The sequence below is a fragment of the Nipponia nippon genome, unplaced genomic scaffold (genome assembly GCF_047370975.1).
Source record: "Nipponia nippon isolate SJK-2023a ecotype South Korea unplaced genomic scaffold, ASM4737097v1 scaffold_3, whole genome shotgun sequence".
Lineage (NCBI taxonomy): Eukaryota > Metazoa > Chordata > Aves > Pelecaniformes > Threskiornithidae > Nipponia > Nipponia nippon.
The window spans coordinates 69,264,438-69,288,945 of record NW_028262347.1 but is presented as its reverse complement, the minus strand read 5'-3'; the positions used below and the strand labels follow the sequence as shown (position 1 = coordinate 69,288,945).

The 24,508-nt window shown below is 39.6% G+C and overlaps 1 protein-coding gene across 29 annotated transcripts in view; it reads right to left on the bottom strand.

Annotated features, from left to right (window-relative positions):
• Positions 1–24,508, bottom strand: part of CACNA1C (calcium voltage-gated channel subunit alpha1 C) — a 487,583-nt gene that overhangs the window by 152,135 nt on the left and 310,940 nt on the right. For 15 of the 29 annotated variants that reach the window (XM_087765448.1, XM_087765421.1, XM_087765445.1 and 12 more), the window contains 2 exons: positions 23,047–23,243; positions 3,392–3,495 (listed from right to left, as the gene is read on the bottom strand). In XM_087765448.1, coding sequence (XP_087621574.1) covers positions 3,392–3,495; positions 23,047–23,243 — 301 coding nt within the window. Of the gene's footprint in view, positions 1–2,914; positions 3,019–3,391; positions 3,496–23,046; positions 23,244–24,508 lie in introns of all 29 variants that reach the window. The other 14 variants (XM_087765422.1, XM_087765424.1, XM_087765431.1 and 11 more) reach the window with 1 other exon arrangement.

Below are 24,508 nucleotides of genomic sequence, written 5' to 3'. Positions count from 1 at the left end.
GCAGAAGAAAAGGCTGTTCTCCTGCCCTCCATTTGCCCTAGGCAACTGCTTGTTTGGCCTGTGTCCTGGGATTTGCATCACTGCTAAGCAAAATATAAAAAAAAGAAATGTGAATCTATATGCTTAGGTGTGCGGGTCTGAAAGTTGAACCCACGTTGCCGTTTTTTTTCCTTACTAGCTGACTGAAACAGATAACACAGATGTTGAACATCTCTGATCTCAAGAGACCTCTAAGAGGGACTTCCCTACTCACAGCAATGATGTAGAATCCTTTTGCCTGGGCTTCAGGAGATCTACTGTGTGATCTGCTGACTGGATATTTCCTTTGGAATACATGAATTTTATATTGTGCTCAGTGAATATAGGAAGAGGATTATAGCTCTATATATGAATACTCCGTCAAACTATTTAGCTTAGCATGTGACTAGTAAATTCATCAGAAGGGCCATGAATGGATGACATACCTGAGGAAAAACAAATTACAAATGAGCTCTTTAGGCAGAGCAAAAGTCAGCATTTGATTTTGCAGGTGCAATCAAAGTGTCTTTGTGAGTACAATTAATTACACTTACATATTCAGAAGTGATTAAAAAAACCTAAGCTAATCTGTCATTGACGAAGTCTACCTACACAACATGCTTGGTGAAGTTCCTGAAATAAATAAATGGGAAGAAATCAGAGATGCCCAGAATGGATGTACAAAGATTCCCAGGAATGCTGCTTTGTATCTACATAGAACAGACAGGTGGATCATCTACATAGATCAGACTAATAGCAATAACAAGTCTCTAAAAAAAAGCTGAGTCTGCAAAGTGAAGACACTTTTCAACTCAGCAGAATTTAGAACTGCTTTAGAAAGTTAATTGTTTAAGAACTGCTTATTTAACCCCCCAAAAATTTGGAACATTTGTCCCATCATTTCTGGTTTTTTTGGGTTTTTTTTTTTTTTTTTTTTTACGGATGCAAACTCCGAAGTTTCTTTTTACTTTTCTCCAGTTGGGAAAAATTTTGCAGAAACAGTGCAGCTGTCATAACACTGTGAACACAGCCAGAAAGAGTGACTCACAGCTTAAACAAGGTGAACTTCATCTTTGATATCAGTTCTCTCTACAGACTGTTTCCATCTCTTACCACCAGCTGTGGTGGTCTAGCTGCAGTATCTCAGGAGGTGGAAGATTTACGCCCCAAAACACTTTCTTGAGTTGAAAAATGAGAGAGAGAGGAAATTCAGTTTTTAATTATGTACAGACACAAATCCAAGTGTGGGTAAATTGAATCAGCACTGCTTCAACAGTACGCACTCCTCAGGGCTGGGGTCACAGGCACTGTTTATCCAACCAGATGCTATATAATCTTTAACCACTATCTTATATGGTCCTTGAGTGCACCTATGATACAACAGATCACTTTCCCTCTGTCAGCTGGTCATCATCCTCCACTACTGCTGACATCCTTACCTGCTAATCAGAGCATCCATCTGGAGAAACGAGGAGTTTACGTTTTAAAATTGTACACAGAGTATCACTCTCCAGATATCCAAACACAGACTATTGCCTCACACTTCATTACTGGGGATATTTTCCTTCTCCAGTTACTGCTTGGAAACCCTTCACTTGCAGCAGCTGTCTTAGCTGCATGTCTCCTTCAACGGAGTAATGAAGATAGTAGTAATACCTCTTGTAGATCTGCTATTACCTGTCTCTTTGCAGGATGGCCAATGGTGGATCTTCTTCTCTGGTCCTACTACTCTCCCTTCCTATGTTGTTGGCCCAAGTACTGAGGACATAATTTCGGTGAGGCATCAAGTCCTCTCTCCTGCTCAGAGATCATTTTCCCTCTCTTATGATTAAAAGACAGGGGACTTCAGGGCTGCTGACTCAGGCACCAAGTACAGGCTCTGACCAAATTCATCTAGAGCTCATTAAAGTAGGCAGGATGTTAGAAACAAAGAAAAAGAGGATGCATAAAAGTCCTCATGCTGTATTTATCCATGTACATAGAATGGCTGTAGGCACCCAGTCATGCCCAAATATGGAATTAGAAGTCTAATTCTAGGAGATCTTTTTTTAAAAATATTGTGAGGAATGTTTGCTGGCTTGATTCCTCTAATTATGTGGCTCCCCAGGGGCAGTAAAGTTTTTAACTACTGGGGACAATATCAATTGTTTTAAATCAAAGCTACTAAAATGATGCTTTGCAGTGAGGGTTATACTGCAGAACTGAAATACAGCTAAATGTCTATATGTCTTATATGTCTAGCTTAAACACTAGAAGGAATTCTCCTGCTTCTCTGTTCATCCTTAGAAAAAGTTAAAGGGAAATGATCTTTTCTCCCTGCATCATGCTAGGTTTGTAATCCGCACAACAGAGAAGATGTGCTTATTGAAGAAGAAACGTGCCCAAGACACTCTCCAGGGAAATTAGTCTCCCATTAGGCTGTGCTTTAGAGATACTAAGCAATATGAAAATTTCTCATGTGAGAAGACATAATTTGGCAGGAATCTCATCCCACAAATGTGAAGGGATTTGTCTCACGCTCTCATTCCTCCTTCAGTCCCACTGACTCTTCCAGAGATTTTACCATAACCCCCTTCTTCTATAGTGAATGGTATGCTTTGCCCACAGGGAAGCATAGTGTTGTCCTCTTCCCACAGAGCACAGGTAGAGGATTTAGGGAGAGAAACATGTTACAGGCAAAGAGTTGTCTCGTATTGTTTTGATTTAGTCAAAAGTCTCCTTCTATGCCATTAGGAATGCCATATTTTGCTATTGGCACAGCAATAGCCTAGGCCTTCTATTAATGTTCCTGAAATCAACCCACCACTGCCCGTTGTTTTGGTAACCAGAAAGTAGGAATAGAAATACAAATTTTCAAAAATAAACAATAATAAAACATTTTCCTGGTACTGCTTACCCGCTAAGTACACCGAGAACCAAGTTAAGTACAAAAAATGACCCTATGATGATTAGTGTAACAAAATAGATCCAGGGCCAGTCCCTTCCTATGGCATCATTGACCTGGAAGAGTGGAATGATAATTAGTGAGACAAGCTCAGATTCTGAGCACTGCAAGGCTCCAGCCAAAGAGATCCCAAGTCACCAGCAGTAAGATGTTTTAATAGCCATTTTTTTTGAAATTTATGACAGGTTAACATTAGCGATTTTGAATGCCCTGAAGTTGAATTGCTTTGTCAGAGAATAACACCTCTTTTGTTACCTGTGTTATTTGCAATGTTTGAACATTTTGTCAAAATATTTGAGAGCTGATGTGAAGCTTCCTTGGGTTCAGATTTTTAATCCCGCTGAAAGAATCCTGGTGACAGGGAAGAACCCTTATTATGGAGTCTTGCCCTGTAGCATTGGAAAAAGGACACCAAAACTGTCAGCTTACCCGCTCAACACACCAAGAACCAGATTTAGAACGAAAAAGGATCCAAAGATGACCAGACTGACAAAATACACCCATGGTAACTCATAGCCCATAGCGTCCTGCATCTGGAAAGACGAAGGAAAGTTAGAAGACAGAGAGGGAAAGCAGAAATGATTAGGCAAAGGAACAGATGGAAAGGTTTGTAAACAGAGCCTGTGGTTGGTTTACACATAATCATAGCAAGTGTTTCTGTATGTTCTTTCTGATGTGACCACTCCTTTGACTGCTTTTTTCCTCTAGCTGTTTCCTTACAGACAGTGACTAATATAGGCTGAGATATAACCATGTGCCATACTAGCACTTCTTTGGATGCTCAGAGTTGCAGACAGTCACTTTCTGGTGTTTACCCACAGCATCACAAGGGTCCATCTGAGGACTTCTAAACTTCTATTCTAACCACTGCACATATATATGACTCTTTGCTGCCAGTGAAAATATTGCTAGGTTTTGCTAAGCATTGCCAGAGCATGTTGTCAGATCACGTTTACTTCCCATATGTAGCACAGGTACCTGTACCTCCGACAGAAGCACGTGGTAACTGTGGGCAAATACTGATCTTTCCCTGGCAATGCTCTGGTTATCTTCACAGTTGCCACAGTGAGGGCAGTCTCTTTATGCTTTTGAGGAATGTCCTTTCAAGGCCCACCATGTTCTGATCTGGTCAAAGTGTTTTCTAAAGCTTTCTCACAACCTTCCTTTCTCTCCTGGAAGGATAAATCTCTCCTTCAAAATGTGATTCCTACACAACTGAATATTCAGAGACTTTGAGACTATAAACTGAATGACATGAGCATAGATCTGGCTTTCATACTACGATAAGAATCTGCAAATGAAGCAGGCAGACTATTGTTTTAGCACCAGAACCTGTATGATGTGTAGAGCAACTCTAGCACATAATAAGATATTGTATATATTCTAAAAGCATCTAGTACATAAACACAATTTTATCTTGAAATCTCCTTCAAAGTTCAAAATTTTGGAAAGTTGCTGGATACTTTAATAGAATCTCACTTTCATGATGGTATCAAAAATACCAGTCCCTTCTTCTTTACTTTTCATAAACACTTATCTCCTGAGCCAGACATAGCATCATTAAAGAAACAGATGGTGGTTAACATTTTCAGGAGCACTAATATGATTTATGAATGTAAATTGCAGACTTAAAAGTACCTAAAGGCATAAAGCAGCCCAGGTTCCTTTGTTTTCCATGCTTCTGAAAATTTTATCATATGTTGTCCTCTCCTTCCAGGAAAACGCCCTCTCCTTTGCAACCTAAGCATTTGTTGTGATCACAGAAGAAATATTCTTCCATACATGGGCACCAAGACGCACTTACAGGGGAAGCAATCTGACTCAAGATTCATAACAACTCAGGAAAGGAATTTCAGACCTTCAGTAAGACAAGGCAGGAGAGTAACACTAATATAATCAGTTCTTTGCGGATGGAAGTCCATTATCCATTTTTCTTTCAAAGTACAGCCACTAAAGTCCTTGTCTGGCAATAGTCCACAGTCAATGGGCCAATCCAGAACTCTATCTCAGGGCTCCTTCAGCTGCAACTGAACTGAAGTAGACTCATTAAAAAAATAAGCTCAAAATGTGCCTCTGTGAGAACAGTTCATCAGCTCCTTCCTCACAGGATTAATACATTTGGTGGTCAGAAGAGAGTGCCTGAACACCTCTCTTCAGTAATCCAGGAGTCCCTCTACCATTCCCTAAGTATATTATTCAGTTTCCCTTTGAACACTTTTGTAGAATTGTTCAGTTAGTTTATAAATAATACTAATTATTCTTTATGTTTGCAAGCCACATTTCATCCCACATGACCAAAAAGTAGACACCTCTGGTATGAAACACCAGTGCTTTAAAGAGAACAAAACATCATAGTACATAAAGATAGAAGCAAATATTCACCTGAAATCATAGTGGAGAAATCAGGCAGGCAAAACGTAACTACCCAACTGGAATTAAGTAAGGAAATGAGATGTAACATCCTCTCTCTTCTACAAAGAACACCACTATCTATATAAAGCAATCCACACAAACAATAAGTATGGATGACTTTGAAAAACTGCTATAAGAATTTACCAGTGCAGGCACAATGATGACTTGACTTCCCTCTAATTATGATAGATGGTGATAAAAAAGCCTCAGCTGTACGGTATTTATCTATCAACAGGGTTGTTTTCATCAGCTGGGAAAGTCAGCTGGAAAAGTAGAACTTCTCAAAGCTGTGGTACAAGTAAATCCTAAATAGCAAATGCCAGGGTACCGGGTACAGAATTCCGGTGCCTGTCCTTTTTGTACTACTCTGGCATGAAGAAATTTCCAGATGGCAAGAAGCTTCCATCGTGGCCTGATAAAGTACATAACTGGAGTATAGTGTACTCTGGCTATTCCCAATGCCTGCACGATTGCATAACGATTGTACCAGCTAACATCAGCACAAATTAGTCGTGAAAAATAGACCTGCATTCTGGTATAGCAGAGCATTTGGGATTTCTCAGACTGAACATTTAGGAGGTTAGCTGTTCATCTCCTTTTTATTGCCCAGCCATATGCGTAATGGAGAAGCTGAGAGGAAGAGACAGTGACAGTTTCTCAAGTGAAGAGAACCCATCGGTATCTGAGTACTTACTGTCTCTCTGTTGTTGGACTCCCTATGTTTGGTGCTCTCTCATCTAATTTTCTTTAGTAGAAGGTGAGATTATTCCATACATTGTGGGACTGAGCCACAGGTGACAGGAATGTATGTTATATGTTGATATAACATTAGGTATTCGGTAAATTATGTTAAAAAACCCCTTTGACAAGGAGACAGTACATTGTGAGCTTACTATTTGCTCTTGAAAAACGTCTGCAGGAGAAATGCAGACATATAGGCTGCTTGGCAGAAGTTGGGGGGAAAAAAAGAAATAGATTTACTCAAAACAGCAACAGCAACGTATCAACATTTAAGAAGTATTAAGTTCTTGGCTAAGATTGTATCCTTCCAAATATCTGGAAATGCTTCCTCCAAAATGGAAGTATCCTGGAAGTCCAGGATGGACTGTCTTCAATTGAACAATGCTCCCATGCAGTTATCACTAAAAAGCTTGCACCTGTGTTTGAAATGGCTTCCTGGAAACTTATCATCATTCTGCGAATATGTAGCTATTAATCATGTGTGTATGCATACGCGTGTCCTGTTGACTGCAGCTGGAGGCTTTCACTTGCAAGCTTGACTTAGGTGGTAGAGCTGATTTTTCTAATTATGCTATTGAAGTGGAGAAGCTGCAGAGGGTCATGACAAGACCAGGAGTGTTACCATTGGTACACTACTGAGTGCAGAAAACGAGGTCTGCAAAACATATTTTGTACTGTTGTCTACAGTGAACAGAAGAGGGTTCAGTTATAGGTTACCTCTCTAGGACAGACAGTAGAACTCCAGTTCAGCACTCTGGTCACTGAGTGTACTACTTCTCCTCAAGTGTTTACTATTAACTATACAAATCTCAACAGAAAAGGTGGATCATCTTCTAAATTTACAGTTCTGAACAAAGACTATCAGCCAGTGTAGGTCTGAATTATAATATTCCAGCTACAGTAGTCAAGATGATTGCAACTTGATGTCAACTTGAGCATGTATGGGACAATTGTTAGGTCAGCTGGAAGCACAGCATCGGTGGGAATCTACAGATTGTAGTTTATAGAAATAATTCCGCTTTCTGAGTCAAACTGCCTGACCTTTCACAGCTCACATCTCAACACTCACATCTTGCTAATCGCAACAGTGACAAAGTGGGTACATTTCTGAACATTAATGCCTCATCTCTCAGAGATAAGGATCTTAGATTGCTTCTCATGATTTGCTACATACCCTCTCTGGCACTGTGGGGACATCATTTTGCTCACTATGCTTCAGGCTTTCCAATTTGCAAAGTGGGATACTACCTGGCCTCGCTGGGTACTGTCAAAGAAACCACTCAGCATCATGACAAAAAGAGGGTATTTAAGCATATTTGAGGTCTGATGGACCTTGTGTACTGGGGAAGAACTCTTCCTTTCCCAAGCATCCTTAATTGCTATCATGACTACAGCATTTCAATATTCAATTGAAGGCTTTTCTCTCAATGATACAGATAATCTCCTAGTAATAGCACTAGGATTTTTAATTCTGTAGTTTGCTGATCACAATTACAACCAGCAGTTTCCATAGGGGCCAAGGAATAAAAGTCTGTTTATCTCTATAAATAGATCTTTGTGCCTATGTCTTCTGGTTCTTCAGAAGACAAAGGTGAAGACACAGTGGTAAAGCCACAGGAGATATGCATGCTTCACTTGTTTAGAGATTTTTTTTTTTCCCCAGGGATAATAGTCTGGTACATTTTGCAAGTATCTCATTCACTACACAGGCAACATAGTTCAATGATAATCTTAGAGGCATATTATCTATTAACATAAAGGTTGAGCATCACCAAGCACATAGTGGAGGTCTTTCAGTCACTTAATGGGAGGGGTAGCAGCAAATTCTGCTGACTTTACAGTTCACACACCCACACCCTGACACTTTGTGCCAAACGTCTTTCAAAAATAACTGAAAGTTACAGGAGAAGTTTAATCCATCATAGAAGGGCAGCTGTCACTGGAAAGCAGCAAGCTGAAGAAAAAAAAATGAAGTCCGTCTTGTTCAGTGCACAATACTGGAGAGTTGCAGCTTAGTGGAAAGTAAGTTAGCTAGGACTCCAGGGCTAGGCTTCTATTACTTGAATAAATTGCTAATTGATTTCTAATGACTATAGAATGTTATGATAGCCTTTTTCAAACACAAGTCAAGTGCTTCAAGTATTCTATAATGAAGTGTATAACCTTTCACAGAATAACATTAATCAAGAGGAGCAGAGTACTCAATAAAATTAAAGGGCAGTAAATTTGGAAATTTTGTGTAGAAATGCTATTTTATGCAGCCTATCTGTGGAATTCACTGCCTCAGGAAATGATCTAGCCAACGGTTATGGCCAGTAGCAAGATCTCTATTTGAAACCAAGTCTTTCTTGTAACAATATAAAATTGGAGAATATTGGGAGCAGGAGACAACAGAAAGAAGAGGTAACAATTGTCGCTGAATATATCTTCCTGCCTGAAGCCTTCATTTTGAAAACCATCTTTTTCAGGAAAAGTATTCAAGCACCTTCCTAACTTTAAGGATGCATAGAAGTGATTTCCTCAGCTTAGATCAAAGATCAAATGATAGCCTACTGGCAGGCATGGCTCAGCTGATACATAAAGGGTCATGCATATACTAATGTGAGATTTAGATATTTATCATTGATCAATTACAAAGTAGAGAGATTTAGACTAAAACATAAATTTTCCTTTTCCACTCCCTGTTTTCTTCCCATGAATATCTGGGTGAATGCATTTCATTCACACATATGCTCATGGAACTACAACTTTAGACTCTGCTTAAACAACACTAGAAACTTTTTTTATAGGATGCTGCACTGTTTTGCACTGTGAGGGAAAAAAGCTCCCCCCCAAATTTTTTAGTTAGAACTCAGGTACAAAAACAATTAAAATAAACGGGAAGTTCCAGAGGATGGAACTTCACCCTTCACAGCTATGGCTGTGTTGACAATGTTAAAGAAAAAAAAAAAATTCTACATTATAGACAGTCAGTAAATCCTACATCTTGGGCAAGGGCTATGTGGCCTAGAAAGGAAAGTACTCCTACTCTTCTATTATTTCTTTGGCTTCCATTATATCTTCACACTGCTTTCATGATAGTTAAAGCTTTGCTTTGTTTCTGAAACTTCACAGACTGACTAAAATGCTTTGCATTCATACAGCCAGGGAACAAAAAAGGTCTCATAAAACTAATGTAACCCTTCAGAAGTAACTAAGGTGGGGTGAATTTCCCAGAAAGTGTCTGGATAAATTTGTCCAGTGAAGAAGCAAAACTTTGAAAGATTCATTTTTCTACCTTTCCTCATGCTAGATATATTACATCATCAGAAACAGCTGAGGAACAAAATATTCTTCCCAAATGCGAGAAAGGATATTGCTGGCAGTTCCTAAGAACATCCAACTAACAACTGTAACTGGCGATAGCATGATTTTTGAGGCTGGCTCTGCAAACAAAAAATAAACTATTTGTTCAATGAATCATTCTCTTCTGGTTAACTTCTCAATGGCAGAGCTGATCTGGGCTTAAGAACACCTTGGCTCTGCACTACTTGCAGTCTTTGCCTTGAAAGTTCTTGCTAGTAGTCACAGCAGGCAGAGGACTTGTGATGTGAGGGTTTGACTCCTTTCTTTCTCTTGACGACTTCTCCTTAGAGATCTAAGACATCTGACAACTCTCTCTTTAGGGGTCATGCTCTTAAACAACTCATAGGTGGGTAATTGGTCTGTGAGTATTGAGACTGTGACACAAATAAGCCAACCTCTAAACATGCAAAAATTTAGTACTGTTGGTTAGCTCTGGTAAGAAATCCTGCACATTGTATTTTTCTCTGATCTCTAAACAGTACACTGCTTATGTTATACTGTTTTTTTATGTAATACTTGTGATAAATATATTAATTATGCATTTTGCAACTTATTGTAAGCCCCACTGCTCTTATTATTGCTTTTAACAAGGGAATTACTCATTGTTATTCACGATTTCTAACTTTTTCACAAAGCTATAAATGTTTAAGAGAAGCCCCAGAAAGATTTCAGTGAGGTGAAACAGAACTAAAGGTACAGTAAAAAGGGACACAGTACTAAAATTGACTTTCTATGTATGTTGGGCTCCGTAAGCACCTTTTCCAACCTGTGGGGCAAACTATGGGATTGCTTCTTTAGCACTGAAATTCTACACACCCTGAATCTGCTGATTTGTTTGGAGCCTGAATGGTGTGAGGCTGCTGCATGTCATGTCAATAAAGACATGAAAAAAGCACATTTTTGCTTGAGAAATTCCTGTCTGGTCTCCACACACACAGCTCAAGTAAGTCTATACGCAGTATGTACCCATCTGACTTCACCATTCACAGAAGGAGCAAGAAAAGGATCATATTTCTTATTACCCATCATATGTTCTTAAAGCTGGATTTAGACTTAGTGCATTATTATGCTAAGGATGAAGATTCCACCTCGCAGATCCTTCAATATTTAAAATCTAATTAGTTGTCTTTGCTTGGTTGGTTTTTAATCCAATACTCATGTATGTGCATAATTTACGGCATATGAATAATTCCATTGAAGTCAATGGTCAATGTTATTGTTACCAGCAGAAATGAACTGATATGCATAAGAGCTTTGCTAGAATGGGATGGGGCACAGGTTGGGAGAAATAAATGATGAGAAGCTCATTTTCTGAAATTCCCTGGGAAAAATTAGAAGTTTAATGTACACGGTGATTAAAAAGTGACAAAAAGATTTGAGCATTTCAGTCTAGACATTGTAGCGCATCATGAGAAGTATTGTAATTTATCTTGTCAACCTGAAATACTCTTTCAGCCTTCCTGAGTTTTTAAGTGATAAGGAATGGGAATTTAAGGTCTCAGAGCTGACTCAAGGCAAAAGGACACAGATGGGTGTAAAAAAATACAAAACTCCAAACCTTGTAATTAGCAAAAATATAAGAACTAAAATAAACTAGACTTACTTTTATGGACTGAGGAACAATGGAGTAAAATTGCTTCTGGATGGCTTAAAATATAAGGAAAGAACTCCAGATGCCTTTGCTCTTATTCTGTGTAGAATTTCTTTCTAAGCATCAACATTCTAATAGTCTTAAAGGGACTCCAAGCCACGGTTGCTCCTTATGACTGTTCTGAAATACTCTGCATTTTGTAGCTGGCACTATCAGACGGATGCAAAGGAGAGACTGAAGAGTTCAACCCAGCTTCAGTCTGAACTGGTGACACTCAAAGGAAGGAGCAGCACTTGATCAGTTGCTCCTGTTAAAAATTATTTGACAATCACATTTATTCTTAAGTACTGAAGGAGAAGGCAAATTTTAAGCTCAGTTGTCCTTGCCAAGCACTTATTTTTAAGGCTCTTCTTACCGTGTTACCTCAATTATGGAATTTTACAAATTCCTTATGTGCATTCTATATGTACATACAGACATCTATAACCTATTTTTCAGTGTCTTCAGGAGAAAGGCAAGACAGAGCTGGATGAAGACAAGTGTACAGGGATCACGAACCAGGGCAGAGAATGCTCCAGACAGGTTATTCTGCTATACGGTCACAGTAGGATAAAAGCAAATAACGTAGGCAAGTTTCATCATACAGGGGCAGTGGGAAGAAGAATATGATTCCTATGTGTACCTTGGTTCCCCAAATATTCTGTATGCTCTGTAGTGATGGAAAGAGCAAATTAAAATTCCACTCTGAGATAGAAATATTGGCAATTTGTACAGAACTCTCCGCAGGAGCTAAATGGAGCCATTAACTGAGAAAGGACTGCCTCGATAAGGACAACAGAAACATCAAGGGAGGAGATTAACCTGCAACAGAGAACCCTTGAAAAAGAATCAAAGAAACTGCAGCAATGGAAGATGAGTCCAGAAGACAGAAGGGGAAGGGGGCAGACAGATCTGAGAAGATGGAGTCTGCAGAGGTTGCTTCTTCACCCCTGCTAACAAAGACTATGTTGAATCTGCTGTAGATGTCCTCACCCAAGACACCTGCTCTGATCCAGGTGAACCATAATTCCTGGTTTATTTTAGAAAAACTTTGGGTGTAGCTGTAGTTCATTGCTATGCTGCCTGACCTCCCTGACAAGAGGGTGAAGTCTCCAGAACTGACCAAGCTTTCCACACAGCACTAGAGAGAAGACGAGTGAAAGCAGTGCTGGGCTCAACCTCAGAGTCGTGAGAGCACACACTCCTGCAAAAGATACACAGTGACTGGTATGAACTTCTTGGGGAGACTGTGTAAAGGCAGGAGTCCTGCAGAAGAACCCTACCAGGCTGCTGAAACCTATGCAAGAACACGGCTAGAGCAGAGGTATAGAAGCGCTGCCCTATAACCACGTCAGCTGCTTGATGGCAAAGTGAAAACACATAAAATAGTTGTTTGAGCTTCTCTGAAACTATGCAATCACAGTGGAATGCCATTTTGCTGTTAAATGAACACCCTTCAATGAAGAACACATAAAAGATTTGATGCAAACTGTATTTGCTTTTTGTTGCATACAGTATGCGGGAAGTGCATTGCTACCAGTAGAATCTGCCAAGCTTATTTCTTTATAACAGCACTGAGTCATATTCTCATCACTCATTAAATACTGGCCCCACCTTTTCAAGGATATGCACACTTTCTCAGCTGGGAAAGACTCTATAAAGTCTGAGACATATAAAAAACCCCAACTTTCAACCACCTAGCGCCGGATTACTGATACTATATGCTGACAGTGAATCCTTCCACTGTGTTTGTTAGCCTGCGGTATATAACCACTGGACTCCACAACATTATTTCATTCTTTAGTGAAGTTCTATATTCATATTTCAGCTGTTTTCAGTTTGGGTGCACATTGGTTTTTGCAGTCAGCTGTTCTTTAACAGACTGAGCTATTATGGGAAATATAAAGTCTCTGCCTGAGAGTGGGAAGAGAATTAAAACTTGTATTCAAATACCAGCAGGTCAGAATGTCTGTGGCACACAATGCTTGCACTGAACTGTTTTTCCACTGCAAGCTATTTCTGTTGAAAATGCTTACTGATCCCATACTTTTACAGCACAGTAATTTGTGCTTGCTGGAGAGGTAGGGGGACAATATTGACTTGGATGTATTTACTACTGTCTTAATTAAATCTGTAATTTTAAATGGCCTTCACACAAGTTTACTGTACAACTTCAACTGACAGCAAAGGCCACTGGCATTTGACTTCACACTTTTCATTTCAAAATAGAGGAAAAAAAGTTAGGCTCTCCCTTGACTTAAAGAAAACAGCAGTGTTACTGGGTTTTTTTCTCGAAAAGTTGCAACATTTATTAGCATTAGTAATGTTCCAAATAGACATGGCTTACCATGGCAAATCAACTATCTGAAAAGTGGATTTTGCTGACAAAATCTCAGCATATTAAATTTTGTTAGTGCAAGGACCACTGGGAAATTCCTATAGTCAACTATACTAGGGGAGGGAAAACAAATAATCAGGAAGCTACCATTTACACCTCCTTCCATCCCACCTGTACTCTTTATGCTTTCTTATGGGACTTCTCAATTTTTCTGTGAAAACTGGAGGGGGCTACGTACCTCTGCAGCATGTTTGGCAATACAGGGATTCTGAACTCCCACTGAAAACATTAGTTACACAGCGAGAATTCCTTACATCAAAGACAAATTCTGAGCTCCAATAAGCCTCCTGCTTTGCCACCTCACTCTCTTTCTCCGGGTTTAATACATAAAAGAGTAAAAAATAACTAAATGTATTTCAATTCCGTTTAGCATAGAACACGTTACCCAAAAATGAAATAGTGATATTCATTTATTGCCAAGTGATAAAGCAACTGACATTTTAGAGTGTGCTGGAACAGTTGCACCTTGAGGATGTAAATAATTCCCTCTAAACTATTCCCCTCAAAAGTGTTTATTTGTTTGGTTTTTGCTTTTTCCAGTGGTGGCTCAGGTCACTCACTGTCTTCATTGAGGCTGACTATGTCATACAGACTAGCTGGGAAAGAAGAGGCCATACACTGACCCAGGCAGAGCTCTTAAAAGACACCAGGCCCAGACTGAGCAGGTCTTCAGGACTTGCCACAAACACAGCCTTGAGTCTAGTACACCAAGGCCTTGCTCTTGATCCATTCTGCTTTTTGATACAGATGGCTGACAGACCATTTTCCCTACCTCTTTCCTACTCAACAGCTAACTTCAATACTGACATTACTTTTGCCTTCTTATGACACTACTCTTCTTGGTTCCTGAACCTGAAGATCTACTTAAAGGAGGTTCATGTCATTGATCCATCTGCAGTGTTCTGCCAAAGTCAGACACAGGTATACAGGTAATACAGGTAACAGCACCCATTAAGGCTCTCCATTCTCTCACATGACCAATTACATGAGTGGGTTAGCTTGTTGGGTGAATTTGCAATTTGCAGAAACACCACGTAGTGACCTCCAAAAATTATTTGGACTCGTGTGACTTAATCAGGATTTGAATTCAAGGCCTCCAGAGGCAAAAGTCACAGAGCTTTACGTGAGATACCTTGTTCCTATGTAAGTGTGTATAGCTTTTTTTCCCATTAAAAGGAAAAGGTTGATCTTTGAAAAAGTTGTCCAAAAGCCCCAAGGCTATTTAGCCACAAGGCTGATAGTTCTTTCATTACAGCAGTTCCATCTCTTACTGCTGCTCAGTCATTTAAAAATCTTTCATCTTTTAAAGGCTTTGGAAATTCACTCCAAAAGAATGAAGTGCTGATTTCAAGCATGAAAATACCCCCTAGGATGGTGGGTTTCCAAATCTAAAGATTTCATTTCATCTTAGAATTCTGGGCTTTCCCTTCCTGTCTCTGTTTATTTTGTATTTACATTTGCACAGCTGATTATCCAGAAAGGATTTGCTGCCTGTTTTACTGTATTGCTGTTTTATAGCTGCTTCTATTTATCTCAGTGCAGACAGATAGCAAATTCTACCACAAGTATATCAGAACAGCACTGATTGCTGCATGCGCAGGAATACACAAGCACATAGTGTTCGTAGATTTACATAGTCAATTAAGTCCTTACAAATAAAGATAATGAAAAACAGTACTGTAAGCTGTAAGTAATCACTACCTTCTTTACTAAGTGGAGGCATGACTGTTGATTTTTTTTTCGCACTTGATCAGTATATCCCAGTTTCCTTTGTAGCCAGTTCCCAATCTATGATATTCCTAGAAATCCATTCTACATTTTAGATGATGAATCCTGCTTTCAGTTGTGAAATCACACCCAAAAGTATCAAATAAAATGTACAATATCTAGAACTCATAGCACATGGCTAATAAACCTTCACCTCACAGGCACACTAGCCACTCACAGATATTGTATAAGCACCAGAGGTTCACTGGAGAAACTACTATCAAAGAGCCTGAATGAGGTGCAACTGCATTATCAACAGACAAGACTGCCCCTTCACTTTTTCTTGGGAGTCTTATCAGCAACACCAAGTAGGCAAATTCAGCGTGATGTCCAGGACTGATTTCTTCTAGATATGCTTTAAAAATCCACAGTGTGGATGTTCTGTGGTAAATATTCCCCTGATTGAGTCCTAAACTCTTAATTTTCTACTTCTGGTCACCTTGTATTTTTAGGGACATGTGCCCAATATTGGTTTTAGGCCTCCAATTTGGGTGCAGTTCAGAGGATTGGAGTTAGAAGGAGACAGCTCTAGAGGAGGCCATGGGTGCAGCTAAACGGTACATTTATGATGGTATGACCACCCATCATACTGAGCACTCAAGTCCTGCTCAGGCAGAAATCACACTGAAATCAATGACTAAAGCCAATATTACTGGACCAATTCTCTTTGTAGGCAGGACTGTGAGATTGGTGAGGTATTAGTTATATTGCCCTTTGTCCTGAAAACAAGATGTTAAAATAAATTAAATTCAAAATAAACATGAGTGTTATAAACAGTCAGTTCTAGAGCAACCACTTGTGTTCTGACCTTGGGCATACTCGCCAGTCTTTTTCTTTCCCAGGGTCTAGATAATGAACCAAAGTCTATTATTTGCGAATCTGTCTAGTGGATATGGGTCCAAATTTAACAACTCTGAAGACGATTGTTTCAGAACACAACAATCATCAGTTCTTGAAAAACTGGTAGTAAGGCCCAAGCAGTGCACCCACAAACAGCAGCACTCAAAATCCTACATCATATAGAAGTGCCCCAGTGGCTTAGCTCTTAATTTTATAGCTCTGGGATAAAAGATTAAAGACTAAAGACAAGGAAGGTCTCTGTGGTGATTAGATAGCAGCAATTAGGGAAAAGTCTAAGGAAGAACAAAAGAAGAAAAGAGAGAAAGGGCAACAGAAAGACAGGGTTATTAAAGAGGTCCTTCCCACGCAGGAGCACTGGGCAGAGGGTCTCTACTAACACCTCCCCATAACCAACCCGAAGAACCTTATTTTTAACGGAGAGTTTCTTTCCATATAGAGGAAGAGGGCTGAGAGCTCCGAAGTTGAGGTCTGAAGGGCTCACAAAAATTTCATTTCACACAATTAGTGCCTATTTTGCGTTGAACACATGTTCAGCAGCAGGTTTTTGTGGCAGGTGGCAACCAGCAAGTCACTGCTGTTCCTCGCTTTCAAGGCAGCAGAACAGGCAACTGTGACAGTTGCATGTACAGTTGTTAATGAGCAAAAGGAAAACAGATTTAGGTCAGCATGTTTGCAAATTAGGTGTGGACACTGCTTGTTCATTGCACGAATGCTGTGGCCCTTCAGTGCTCTGAACTATGGGCCCTCTCCCCTTACCCACCACTGTTACAGCAGATGGAGATGAAATAACCTCTGCAGTCACAGAGATGGGTTGCTCATACTTGCGTGCTTATTCTTTGTAAATTTTTCACATCCATGCAAAACCCTGCCAAAAAGATGATTAAAAAACCTCGACCCCACAACAATAAAAGCCCAGCATTTTCTTGGAGGGGTGGGGGTGGATGGGGAATAAACACCATAGAAACATGTAGACAGATATATTCTTAGAATCAGATCATTCTCTTGTGTGGAAAGCCTTACTAATTCAAGCCTAAGTGCTGCAACAATAAAGGGTTAGAAGGAAAAACACAGCTGGTGAAAATTGGGGGTTGCAGCTCCGTGTTTAATGTCTTCCACTTTGTGGCAATATCTCTGTATTCCTCACATCATCTTCCTCATTGGCTGCAACAGGCTGTGGGGGGATGAGAAAAGCTCACAAGAGATGTCAATGCTGCCAGAAAAGTAAATTATATCTGTTGTCCAGTTTGTTCCGTTTTGATTTCATTATGGGAATTGTAAGGGTGACTGTGAGTTCCAGTTTCAAGCTCATTTAGTGACTCTTGAAAGTGTGATCTCACAGATTCAAGATGGAATGATCTTCCAGGACAGCCTGTTTAACCCACTGAGTCTATATATGCTACTCTATGCTGTCCTTGGGGATGTGATGCTTCTGAATGTTTCCACTGATTCAATCTTACTACGTTGTGGCTTTCACTCCATTGTGGTGGCTCTGCTGCACTGTTTTAGACTACTAAAACGTTTTCTTGCCTAGGGACTGGGCAAGCCTACCAAGGATTGTTCAGTTAAATTTCAGGGAGTCAACTTATTATGTGCCAGTTCAGGCATCTCTTCCAGGGACAGGTTAGTGCCCTGGATCTCACCCAGACCTGGCTTTAGTCCATCTAGAATAATACCGCACTCTTTAGTTTACAGTTAGAGCCTTGAGGTAAACTGTCCCTGGAGGCACTGCATGTTATTTTCAGAGACTCAACCAAGTATTCTGAAGCGTTGTCCAAATGACATGGGAAGAAGCCAACACTCCAAAAACAATGGCAGGCTCAAGGCTGCTCATTATTAATAATCATCAAGCAGATCAAGTAGAATTATTTGATCCTAGAATTCAACCTGTAATGGGCAAGCTGTACGCAGAACATCTCAAGACCAGGTTCTCCACTACCCAGCAGTAGGAATAGCCCAATGCAACAACGCATGGTTGCGTTTTGCACTTGCTCTGCACTCTGTTTTCATTTCTATACATGATTGCTTAGATGCAGGGGAGTGGAGAGACCAGGCACGTAAAACTGAGGCTGCAGTGGGCAGTTCTGCATGCAGTGTCACAGGGCTCCAGCTGCAGAAAGCAGATTTCACACAAAGATGAAAGCCTTTCTAGAGACAGGGCACTGTCCGTATTGTATTTAACTCAGAAGTGAAGCTTCCCCTGAAGGACGGTAACAAACTGATTAAAAATAATTAAAAAGAAGCCCCATTAGGGAAGGTTGAAAGAACTGAATCTGCTCAGATTAGAAAGAGATTAAGGGAAGACAACAAATGCCTACAAATACTTAAACAGGACGTTACAAACTGCTCAAGGATTAATTTTTCTCCTTAGTCAACAAGGCAATAAGAAATAATGGACTGCAGCAGAGACTGATTACAAAATACCAAATAACTCAATTAGTAACATTTGGATTTGCATCTGCTGCTGGAAGTTCGCAAGACTGAGGGGTCTTCAGAAATGGATCTTGGTGCCTGCACGAGGGAGCTAGCTGCTAATGCTGACTGATCAGACATTAAGAAGAATTTTGAGAATAATGAGCTCAATATTTCTACAATGCATCAGAAAAATTATGACGTAACATATCGTAAGAAGTGCCTGTCAACTCAAATGATTCTATGAACTAACTGCATGTGAGACCAAGCCACCTGGCAGTTATACTGGGGCAAAGTAAACCTTGTAAGACTGAGGCATTATAGGAGATGTGCTCCTATGAGCACTTAACGCTCCCTTCAACAAAGATCAATTCTTCAGCGAAGAGTCAACGAGGCTGTTTTGCACAGATTTTCATCCGGTCCAATATAGGTATTTTACATTAAAAATTTCGCTCCTTATAAATAATTGCCTTACCTGCCACTATGGCAGTGTCAAACTGTTTTTGCTAACATTTTTCTTTCACATTTCAAAAGAAGCCAATCTACTCGCAAGTCTTATCTGCTGAGTGAAAGAGGAGATTGGAAAGTGTATCGATCTTACTGATGTCAAGTCCTTCTAGGGAATAAAAGTTCATTGCTTTCCCATCTCTGATTATCTTTTTGTGAGGATCTGGATCACAGGCTGGGAAATAGTACTCCATGAGAGAGGAGACAGGCTTCACTACGGATGTGAAAAGCTGAAGGAGGTATGAGGGGAAGCACAAAGAAGGAAGCAGGAAACTGAAGGTAAAATTTGAAGAGCTACTAAGCGGATTAGGAGTCCAGGGCTTGTGGAAGGTCATACAGCTTTCTAACCTTTAAACATGCAGGTTTAACCTCGCGAAGTGTGGCATAAGACAGAGATAGGTTTCATGAAATTACTAGTATATTTTTCAGGGCAACATGCTGAAATGTGCTAAGCTCCTTCCATTCCCACTGAGAAGAATGCAGGTACCTTTCAAAAGCTATTTTTCAGAAAATAGGAAGATATAATTGAAAAGCACTTATAGAAAAGTTCAAACCAAGGGAATTACTCCATTGGCTAAACATTTCCAGCTAAGTAATTCAGCCCAGAGCTTTATCTGCTGTTCTGCTGAGTTTTAGGTCAGGCTCTTATTTTCAAATTTAAGGAGGGATCAAAGAAAACTCCCTACATCCACATGTATGTCCTTGGAAGACTACCACAACAGACACCAAGGCCCTGATTAGGCATCTCTAAGTCCTCATATTGTGCACATGACTGCATGTGGAAAATCTCAACAGCATGATCAAGATTTTACAAAATAGAAGGTGAGATGCTGACCTTTTGAAATTAATTGGAATTTTACCATTGACCTCAGCAGGACCAGATTCAAACCTTGGTATCTACCCTGAATTGCAGAGATGCTAAGAACCTAACAGTCTGCTTGAACTTTGAATGTTCAGCACTTTTAACATGAACCCATTAGCTTACATCATTAAGTTTAAGCAATGACTTCTGAAAATCATCACCTAAAATTTTCAGCTGCAAAATTTTCTGATTTGCAGTCAACATTTTCTTATACCATTCTTTAATCTGTACTTTCCTTTCAGTGTAAAATGGACAACGAATTCTCTGTCTCAGGATGTAGTTGGAGAGAGGGGATCTTTAAGTCTGGATTTCTAATTTAATTAACTGTGCAGATTTATTTTCTAATACAGCAAATTTTAATTTCCATGACCTCACTGTGGAGCCAGGAGATATTTCAAAGCGTTGTCTACTTGAGAAGAGAATAGGCTCCTATCTCTGCACTCCTGTGGAGATGCAGCCCCCAATGGGTTGTCTATGACAAGTCTGCTCTTCCTTGGCTGAAAAGCAAAGGCCAGGGAGCAGAGTTATATATGAGTCAGACTTCACTAAAGAAACAGCGGCTCACAGGAAATTTAAAATATTTATTTATACCCTACCCCACTTACTAAAATTCTTCCTTCACTCTCAGAAATGGAAATGTTGCATCTTTTCTATTCTTTACTATACAGAAATACTCTTCCTTTTGATCTGCCTAGCTTAAGCTGGAATGCCCTTTGCATGGACTATAAAACTTACTGTATAAACCACAATAGATATGGTTTGAAACACCCACATATGAAATGACAGTGTGAATGTTTAGAAACTCTTTCTACATATAAATATTAAAGCCACAATGCTCCTCATAGGTGTGCCCTGCAGTAATCGCCCAATCAACATCTGCCCCCGGCGTAGCACAGACCTCTCTGCAGAAGGAAATACCCATCGCATCTCAGATACCTTCTCTACCATATGGCAAACACTGATTGGTGCTGGCTTCTATCCACTTTGTCAATATAACACAAAGAGGCAAAAAGTCATATAGCACAATAATACTTTTAGGATTGTTTACAGCAGCTTAACCGAGTATGTCTGTCATCTCAGGCGTTCAGGTATTTACTCAAATTTTGTATTGTATGGCCTTTAAGCATAGGTGATTCTTTTTCCTTTGCAAAATAATTTCGTCCTCCTTAATTACTGAATTTTATCTGCAGTGCTAACTCTTATCTTTTGTAGTCTTGTCTAGGAATAACTGGGAACTGATAATAACAAATATTTCTTTTGTTTCCAAAGCAAGCATTCTATCAAAGCCATAATCTAAAAGGCTAACTATATGGATGCCCCTAAAAATAATGACCATCAATCTGTATTAATTTCAGGTCTCAGTTCACCATACTCTAAAGGAAAAAGAACAGCTCTGGAAATCAGTGAAAAAAGCTGGCTGAATACCAAACAAAAGCCAACAGCTAAAATCCAGGTTGCTGCAGGGATGCCATAAAAAAAATCAGATCATCTGCAGCAGTCATGGTAGAAAATCATTTAGCAGTGAGTATATGCATTTGGCTCCTGTTATTAGAAAACTGTGTTCTGAACAATTCACATCCAGTCACGCAAATGACGCATGGAGACAAAAGTGTGGGGATTGGCAGGGTCTTTTATAACACGTGCCTTTGGAGAAAATTGTGATAACTTGTGGATAGGTTTCACAATACTAAATGGTATACACTGCCAAAGCTATTTTAATGTTTATTTCTGATATCTTTTACTCTCTCCTATTTCCCTTGAACTACCTATTAATCCTCTCAATCACACAAAGACTGGAGGAATGCAAGCTAAATGTGATAAAAAGGCAGGTATATTATATATAGCCATAGTTGAGCAGTGGAGTAGTTTTGCCCAGTTCCTTTTCTGACTTAACTACTGTTCTTCTTCATTATTTTATTAATCTATACCCTCTTTCAAGTAAGAACAATTTTTGTGCTCTGAGACCCAGACTCCCCTGGTGGTTTGATCTCTGCCCTTTTTCTCAGGCATTAGAAGGAAGTTAGAGTCACAATTCTAATCTAAATTTATGAGGATAAAGAGACAACTGCTTGCTGTTCCACATAGAGAATATCTATTGCAGACAAGCTAAATCTTCAAAGGGAAATCTTGTAAACTCTAACTTACTGGTGGGTAGAAGGCAGCTTCAGGCTCATGTTTAAGAGAGAAGCTGATGTTGATTAACAGTGCAAGCTGCCTCAGTCCAGTTTATCCTTTTGTGTGCTTTGTAGCACATCCTACCATCTTGGAGAACCAGGTGTTATAATATGCCAGTCTTCAAAGTTAGTCAGAGTCCAGGTTAGTCTTATACAGATGGGACTGGGCTGTGTGTGAATTAAATTCCTGGACCATAACATATTGTTGCAAAAGTTGATAGCAAGAGCTGAATCCAGAAACATGTTTATATCTGGTTTACAGGTGAAGGCTAAATTTGATTTTAACTCCTACAGTATAATTGTATTGCCATTGAATTTCCCAACACATTAGGAATTACAAGGTAGAAACTAAAGCTACTGAAACTTCCAGAATTAGGGTAAAGGACAAGATGAGACTGCATTTAGATTAAAGATAATATCATGTTTCGGCTAAACATGTAACTATGATCGATACCAAGATCAGAGTCACGACAATTTATTCTAATACTATTACGATGGAAGTCATAATCAGGAGTCGTGCTGGCATGAAGAGGGATTGGTGAGGCCTTTCTTATAAAACCTATGAGCTGATCAGCGTAGTGGCTGTGTAACATTAATGCTATGGGTAGAGCACAGAGTTATCTGTCACAAATACTTCTACATCAGTAATCCGGAGATGTACGAGATATTTCACTCCTGCAGAGAGGGTCTTTACATGACATTCTGCTCAACAAAGGTGCATTGCAAATCTTCAAACCAATATGCCACATGCCATCTTCCAACATTAAAATATCAATGGAAACTCAACATTTACATTTGATTTAACTGTGCCAGATAAACCCTCCCATTTTATCCACTAATATTCTGAGTTAATTAAAGCTCCATGCTAGCAACCATGCCTTCACTATATAGAACACGCAAGAAAGCTAAACCCCCAAAGTTTCAACATAGCCAGAGCACATGAACAGGCCTTTCAGCTTGTCATTTTCGGATACGTACCCAGTACAGTACATCTGTCCAGCCCTCCATCGTGATGCACTGAAACACCGTCAGCATGGCAAAAGCAAAATTGTCAAAGTTCGTAATGCCGTGCTTAGGACCCTCCCAGCCTGCCTTGCACTCCGTGCCATTCTGACACTGCCGCCCATGTGCAGACTGGGGGGCACAGGGAGATGGATCATCTTCTGCAGGCGTATCTTAAAGGAGAAGAGGGAGAAAACGGCAATGAAGAGAACTAATTGCTATTTGACACACTGGTAAGCAAGTGAAAGATATCTGATTTTAACAAATACATTTTGCAGTGAATTTGACAGATTTCTCCAGGAATACACAAGGAACTCTCTTAATTTTAATGTGTAGAGGGATGTGTTGTTGTGCTTCACTTTTTTTTTGTAAAAATAATGGCCGAGCTGTCAAATTTTGCAGTCAAAACTGAAATGTCTTTCAACATGAGAGGGAACATTAGAGCAAGTCTATTATATTTCTTTAGGCTGTATGTTATGGCCGGTGTTTTCATACCGCAGTCACCTGGCATCTGGGTTGGTCCTGGAAGGGAACTGCAGCACTGACCGGCACTCTGTTGAAGGAGGCCAAACCCCTGCAGCAGACAGGATTCAGTGCTCTGGAGATAGGCTGATATGATGCTGGGCCACTGCTAAATTACAGCAGAGAGTCTCTGGAGCTCTGCTCTTTTGGAGTTTAGAAGCTGTGTGGCATTTTATCAATAGCCCAGTAGCACTCAAACTCTCCAAGACTCTACTGCTTGATTATCCACCCCTTATTCTGTACAGGTGTTTCCAAAGAGCTGAGAACCCACACAAGAAGCCTGCCTAGATGCTTTGGTGTATGTGACATGTTACAGAAAACATTTTTATGAGTACAAAAATTCCTGCAATAGGATTTTTTTAATATATGGATTTCAGCACCTATCGCTACATTTATAACAGGTGCAGGTATGCATGTGTGTGGGAGCAGGTAAAATGTTTGTTTCTTATATGGCAAAAAATGTAATTTTCCAAAAGTTCTGATCATATTCTGATCATTAAAGCATGCCAGAAATAGCAGTATTAGAATTAGATGCTGTAATGTATAATAATTATAATAATTTTCAGAAAAAGAAATCTACCACCTTTTATAAAAGTAGAAAATACAGAACTTCTGAAACAAATTCCTGCTGTACAATATTTTCTTGGCTACCAACTGAACTGGGTTCTAGACATTGGCACCCACTACCACATGGGGAATCACTGCTGCTCAAGTTAGATAAAACAAATTAAAAAGAGCAGATGGTTAGGTGAGTGAGTGACAATACAATTGAATTATTTTGAAACATGAATATTTCTTTCTGTAAATAATTTGAAAGTTCTTTCCTGATGGATTTGGTGTAAAAAAGTTTCTTCCCATTAATACACTTTTCCTTTCTTCTTAGCTGCACTTCTAGCTACAGTTGCAGCCTGTGATT